The sequence below is a fragment of the Labrus mixtus genome, chromosome 14, assembly GCF_963584025.1.
Source record: "Labrus mixtus chromosome 14, fLabMix1.1, whole genome shotgun sequence".
NCBI lineage: Eukaryota > Metazoa > Chordata > Actinopteri > Labriformes > Labridae > Labrus > Labrus mixtus.
In genome coordinates, this window is record NC_083625.1 from 2007506 (window position 1) to 2015005 (window position 7500).

Sequence of the window (7500 nt, forward strand, 5' to 3'; positions counted from 1 at the left end):
GAAGAAGAACGACGTCATCATTACAGAGAAGAAGAAGAACGACGTCATCATTACAGAGAAGAAGAAGAAGAACGACGTCATCATTACAGAGAAGAAGAAGAACGACGTCATCGTTACAGAGAAGAAGAAGAAGAACGACGTCATCGTTACAGAGAAGAAGAAGAACGACGTCATCGTTACAGAGAAGAAGAACGACGTCATCATTACAGAGAAGAACGACGTCATCGTTACAGAGAAGAACAAGAACGACGTCATCGTTACAGAGAAGAACAAGAACGACGTCATCGTTACAGAGAAGAAGAACAACGTCATCATTACAGAGAAGAAGAAGAACGACGTCATCATTACAGAGAAGAAGAACGACGTCATCGTTACAGAGAAGAAGAAGAAGAACGACGTCATCGTTACAGAGAAGAAGAAGAAGAACGACGTCATCGTTACAGAGAAGAAGAAGAAGAACGACGTCATCGTTACAGAGAAGAAGAAGAAGAACGACGTCATGCAGAGATATAATGTGCGACTACGGAGAAGAATCTCCAGAAAAACAACGAGCTCGCCGTCACTTTGTCCAACGACTGTTAAAATGAAACACAGAATATCCGCGTCACGGAGGAGGTCGCTGCCGAACGCCAAACACGCTCTGAAGTCTGCTAGAAGAAGACGACCGAACCCTCAGGAGAACTAATCAAACTCAGAGTCCAGAAACACAACAACAATAACTTCAGAGGTTTAAAAAGACGTGCGGTCAGAATGACGGAGAGAGAAGAGTAAAGAGGAGAAACTGACCACGCCGACTTTATTTAAATTCACTTATTAACGATCATTTAAAGGGTCAGAACCTAATTATCCAGCCAATAACATCGTCCGATATTAGAAATCACATGAAGATCGGTATCGGCTTATTCTTTCTCTGATGTAACTTTATGATGATTTTATTCTTGTAAACATTTACCCTCAGAGCAGAAGACGAGACGTTCACTCATCGTTAAAGTAACTGAGCGTCACCGCCCGACTCTCTGCAGAGAGATGATGTTTGTTGTGATCCGCACGGCGCCCCCTGCTGGTGACAGAGAACTGCTCGTGTTACACAATGAAACTCAAATAAAATGATTTGAAAGATGAATAAATCGAGTAATATCAGATCAAATCAGCTGATAGCGATGGTCACTGGATACTGATATCGGCCGATTTATCGGTTTTGATTTAGTCAGTTTTTGTTTTTTCTGCTTAATGAGCTGAACGAGTTAATTAATCGGAAATCTGATTCTTGAATTATATTTACGGACCGAAGTCACGTTAGCTTGATGCTAGCTCATTGCAAGGAGCTCGAACCGGTGAGGGCGGGGCTTAATAGAGGGTTACTTCCTGGTGAGGGCGGGGAGGATGTGGAAACAAGGCCCTTTCTGAATAGTCACAGTTCAGTAGTCAGTACTTTTCAGTAGGAGTTTCAGTGTACTGAACTCTCGTGGTCATTTTTTGGGTCCACCTCAGTATACTGAACATTTCAGCATGGATACTAACTTCCTGGTTTCATGCAGTATGGATCGGATGTGTGCTTTCAGGAAATTAATTGTATTTTACCCACAATGCAGTGCGAAATTAAACGTAAATCGTCACTTCACGTCCGCCTCCAAATCAAAACAAACGAGCGTGGATTAATTTAATCAATTTTTAATCTAGAGTTAAAGTCCCGTCTGAAATCACTACTTTAAATTAACAACAGAAAATAAAACAAATATCTGCATTATTATAAAACCTTTCCCCCTCTATTTAAATAATGATTTCACTATTTAAATGTGTCTTTATTGGTTTATTTTATATTCTGTATATTACTGACTTTCATTTGTTCTTTATGTACTGTATGTTATTTAGTTATTTAATCTTTTACTTGATTTACATTGTGATATTGTTTTTTGTTTACCTGACTGTATATGAGCATTACTCTTCTTGAATAAAGATAAACAAAAAAAACCAACAAAAAAACAAAGAAACGGGTAAATGCGGCCGGTTCAGGTAACGTAAATGACGTCACTTCCTTACTGAATGAATCAGACGAAGTAGGAACAAATATCTGCCTACTGAATAGTAGGTACTAAACAGTAAACAGCAGATAGTAGGTACTGTTTACTGACAGATTGAAGAGGTACTTGGTAATTCGGATACGGCCCAAGACACGATCCGTAGGAGACAAAACTACGGGGAACATCATACATGTGGAAAAGAGCGGCGCTCAGAAGCTTTTCTAAACTAAAATGTGTTAAAATGGCGAAGTTTGATTGGTCGTCAGATTAAAACAGGAAACTGAAGAAAAGTCGAAACAAGTTAAAAACATGATTTCACTCTTCAGATGACGCTGAACGCCTACACACAGATGTTTAAGGTTGTTCTGGAGTTTATTTAATAAATAATAATTAATTCATGGATTAACTCTTTCAGCTCTGAATATTTACAGATACATTGAAACATGATTTCACTCTTCAGTCAGATGTTTCAGGTTGTATAAATCATGATAGTTTGAGTCATTTATGTCTAATCCATTAATTATTTTGTATTAAAATGATTTCTATTGTAAATAACTTAAACCAGGAAGAGAACGGAGGACGATGAACGTGTTTTTACAGAAATATGAACACAGCTGCTGCTGCTGCTGCTGCAGGGTCAGACTAGTGGAGAAACTGAGGCAGGAACATAAAACCACATAATATAATCTGAGAGGGGGGAGAGAGAGAGAGAGGGGGGAGAGAGAGAGAGGGGGGGAGAGAGAGAGGGGGGAGAGAGAGAGAGAGGGGGGAGAGAGAGTGAGACAGTAAAGGGAGAGAGAGAGAGAGAGGGGGGAGAGAGAGTTAGAGAGAGAGAGAAACAGTATAGAGAGAGAGGGGGGAGAGTTAGAGAGAGTTAGAGAGGGGGGGGAGAGTTAGAGAGAGAGAGAGAGAGGGGGGGGAGAGAGAGAGGGGGGGAGACACAGTAAAGAATTTAAGATGGAAACCTTAATCTGCGCCCTGCCTACGTCAGTTCTCGTGATATTTCTGAGAATAATGCAGAAAAAGATTTGTTGTTTTTACAGTTTCAGGAGGAGAGGAAGAAAACAGTCAGATATTAATAATCATAATAATATAACTGCAGCTTTGAATCAATAAACACAGTCCTGACCTTGGCTGATATTTCCTGTTATTGAAATAAGTTAATCTCTGCAGAATATTAATATTTAAAGCAGAATATAAAAACACATGGAGGGGCTGACGTTTAATCATTTCACATCCTGCTGGTATTTTATATTTATTAAAACACAGGAGAGAAAATTAAAAAAAGATTCAGCCTTTAATGTGGATGATTTAATATCGTGTGTTTATTTAAAGTCTAAAAACGGAACATTCCTCCTCAAAGGGAGGTAATTACGGAGGAGACAAAATGTCGGGAGGGATTTGATAATAATATCAATATGGTTAAAAGAGCCCTGCAGCTCCCCCTCGTCCCTGTCGACACCCAGCAGACCTTCAGCTTTTATAAATTCACCAAATCAAACATGTCGACGCGACGTGTCGCTGCAAAGTTTCCTGATTTTTCTTTAACGCGGATATTTAGTATTTGTGCTCGGCCAGTCGGTGAGGGTGGGGGTTGGTAAGCAGAGGAGCCGCGGAGACTGTCGACACGACACACAAAGAAATTAATCATTAACACGGTGAAATATCAGAAATATTAAAAGGGGATTTAACGGCTGAGTGTTTGTGAGGAACCGACACGTTAAGCTCGGCGGCCCGCTGCAAACACTAAAACATCTTTCCGGTTATTCTCCACCTTTCTGCGGGGAGGAAAAAAAAAAAAAAAGTTGAGCCTGGTTGAATAAAGTTGTAATTGCAGTCAGAGCAACTCTCGCTGCTGCTGCTGCTTGATATGAGAACACAATCAATACGACATTCAAAGGAAATCAAATTAAACGCCGAATTTCACGTTGAATCCACAGCGACACTCGGTGAAAATATTCCCCACGTCAACAGGTCGGAAAGCCCGCTGGCTGAAGGCGACACAAATCGACCTTTATTAGGAAATAATATCGGCTTTACCTGGATACCATTGTGCTCCATTGCAGTCCTGCATTCCCTCTCTGAGGCCCCTCTCCGGTTACACCGCCGGGACTCGCCGTCACACAAACAAACGCACGGACAGAAAAATAAATTATATATTATTATTTTTTAAGTATTTTTTTTAGCGTGTGTGGAAGTGGCACAGGATCTAGGTGTGGCCAAAGTTTGCCACTGAGTAAAACTTAATGTTAAAGTCACAGTGAAACGGCAGTTGAAGCATCTTTAGCTTCAGCGGCGTGACGTACTTCCGGGTGACGCGGATTTTTGTGGGCGGGGCTTAGTTAGGACGGGAATGTAAATATTAGATTATAAATCTTTGAGAATATCAGGAGCTAAAGTGTTCAGATTCACCTCGAATATTAAATAAATAAATTATTAATTATAATTTTAAAATGTTTGAATATCTGCTTTGATAATAATACGGAAGTGAAGGTGTTTAATACCATCAGAACCGGAAGGTTAAAGTTCAGTACAGATTCTGGGTGAATTATGACCAGTGGTCCAAATAAAGTTTCTTGTCCTTCTTGAGCTGCTCGATGTTTCTTCTCAAACCGTTTATATGATATAATAATAAAGTTTATTTATAAATCACAAAGAGATTTAAATAAAACAACAACATTATTTACCTTTATGATATTAGCAGCGTAAAATAATATCAACAAAGAATAACATCTTTTCTCTGTACATTCATTTCAGTTCCACTTAACATTTCAAATATACATATTTATATTAATATTTATGTAAATAAATACGGCTTTGAATGTCAATCAATCAATCTTTATCTGTAAATCACCAGCTCATAACACGAGTTATCTGGAGACGCTTTACTAAAGATCATGTGATAATATGCAGGAAGGATTTCTCCTTTGTTTTCTTCTCATTCCTGTTGTCCACACTTCCTCCCCGCTGAGGTGGAGGCCGGAGCAGGAAGTGTGTGAATGAGGACGGCGGTGGTTGTGGGACCAGGGCCAGCTCTTGGTATAGGCCATATAGGCGGGCGCCCAGAGTCCCACATGTTGGAGGGGTGCCACCAAATTTAAACTTGTTAAAATAAAAGTTTGTCCTTTCATCAAACGTTTTACAATGTAGGAAAAAGTGCATCTCTGTCTCCACCTCACCTGTCCCACAGTGACCACATGTTCTGTTTTCTTTTGGTTGCCATCATGGGCGGTTCTAGTCAGGGGCCAACAGGGGCCAGTGCCCCTGTAAAACTGAGCTTGGTCCCCCCTGTGGCCACCCCTCCAAAAGGAAGAGCCCCCCTAATAACACAGACACAGAAGCCTATTTGACTCACAATCTAGTATTTAATTCTGTTACTGAAACAAACATAAATCATGGTATTTAATGATGTGTTCTATTATTTGGCATAATATTTATATATATTAAAGCGATCATCTTTGTCTATTTTTCACCTCGGTTTAATTTTCCCCTCTGACAAAACAACTGGCCCCAGTTTGGCCCCCTCAGTAAAAGTGGTCTAGAACCGCCACTGGTTGCCATGGTTTTTGTGTCTTCCTGTTTGCCAGTTTGTGGTCAGTGAGTGTGTAGCTGGTCGGTCTCTGCTTTTTATCTCTGACAGTAGAGAGATGCTCTGCTCCTGTGTGTGTGGGGCGGGATGTCAGGTGGCTCTCAAAGTTGTTCTCTTGTGAATGTGAATGATCAGTGGGTCTGCTCTGCATGTGTCGGCAGAATTCAGCGTGTAAAGATTCTGTTGGATGTTTGTCGTGTGACGCTCTGATGACTGAGTGGACGCCATGCTTCACCTCCGTATGGCACTATGGGCTGGATGACACTATCAAATATTTTAAGACAGATTTTAATTGAGATTTGGAAATTATAGAAGTTTCACCTAATTGCATTTAGAGTTCTTTGAGTTTCTCCTTCACTGCCATGTTGAAACTCGGACGGGCAACTTTGGTCACAGCAAGGGCCACATTCATTTAATTCTCACTGCCAGGGGTCCAAATTGTAGGATACAAAAACGATTACAGTCAACAATGTCTCAAATTTAACTCAACATATACCAGTGATCAAATATTATTTATTATTATGGACATATTTCTGGTTTTCATGATTTCATGGCAGATTTTGTCATGTTTTTCTTCATGTTTCCAATTCATTGATGTGTAAAAATTGACCCGAGGGCCACGTTGAGGGTTGATGGGGGCCGCATGTGGCCCCCGGGCCGCCAATTGCCCACCCCTGTGTTAGAGGAATAACTCATGCTGTGTTCAATGACATGATTATTTATGGGGAATTTGTGTTTGTGTTCGTGACATCTGGGGCGTTTTTGAAATATGATCATGATCTCTCTCTCTCTCTCTCTCTCTCTCTCTCTCTCTCCCTCCCCCCTCTCTCTCTCCCTCTCCCTCTCTCTCTGTCTCTTTCTGTCTCTCTCTCTCTCTCTCTCTCTCTGTCTCTCTCTCTGGTCTCTCTCTCTCTCTCTCTGTCTCTCTCTCTCTCTCTCTGTCTCTCTCTCTCTCTCCCTCTCTCTCTCTCTCTCCCTCTCCCTCTCTCTCTGTCTCTTTCTGTCTGTCTCTCTCTCTGTCTCTCTCTCTCTCTCTCTGTCTCTCTCTCTGGTCTCTCTCTCTCTCTCTCTCTCTCTCTGTCTCTCTCTCTCTCTCCCTCTCTCTCTCTCCCTCCCCCCCTCTCTCTCTCTCCCTCTCCCTCTCTCTCTGTCTCTTTCTGTCTGTCTCTCTCTCTGTCTCTCTCTGTCTCTCCCTCTCTCTCTGTCTCTCTCTCTCCCTCTCTGTCTCTCTCTCTGTCTCTCTCTGTCTCTCTCTCTCTCTTTCTCTCTCCCTCTCTCTCTATCTCTCTCTCCCTCTCTCTCTCTCTCCCTCCCCCCTCTCTCTCTCTCTCCCTCTCCCTCTCTCTCTGTCTCTTTCTGTCTGTCTCTCTCTCTCTGTCTCTCTCTCTGTCTCTCCCTCTCTCTGTCTCTCTCTCTCCCTCTCTCTCTCTCTCTCTGTCTCTCTCTCTGTCTCTCCCTCTCTCTCTGTCTCGCTCTCTCTCTCTCCCTCTCTCTCTCTCTCTCTCTCTCTCTCTCCCTCTCTCTCTCTCCCTCTCTCTCTCTCTCTCTCTCTCTCTCTCTCTCTGTCTCCCAGGCTGCAGTTCCCAGCTGTGTCCAGCAGGGGGAGGAAGCACATTGTGTGTACACCATGCGGCTCCAGCAGGACTCAGATCAGATCCTTTTTATTTCCTGGGTTATAAATATAAACTCATCATAAATATTACTGTAAACACGTAAAATCATCTAAAGGAGAACAGCCAACACAAGATTCAAATTTCAGATCAAGATGGTGGTCGCTGGGCCTCAGGCGGTGGTTGTGATGACATCACAGCCCGATGGTGGTCGCTGGGCGTCAGGTGGTGGTTGTGATGACATCACAACCCGACGGTGGTCGCTGGGCGTCAGGTGGTG

General features: G+C 42.2%; 1 protein-coding gene across 2 annotated transcripts in view; it reads right to left on the reverse strand.

Moving 5' to 3' along the window:
- Positions 1-4339, reverse strand: part of zgc:77151 (uncharacterized protein LOC337153 homolog) — a 23461-nt gene extending 19122 nt beyond the window's left edge. Inside the window, exon 1 of one of the 2 annotated variants that reach the window (XM_061056127.1) lies at positions 4062-4339. In XM_061056127.1, the coding sequence (XP_060912110.1) occupies positions 4062-4082 (21 nt within the window). In that variant the 5' untranslated portion in view covers positions 4083-4339. The remainder of the gene's footprint in view (positions 1-4061) is intronic. The other variant, XM_061056129.1, reaches the window with a different exon arrangement.
- Between the last annotated feature and the right edge of the window lie 3161 nt (positions 4340-7500).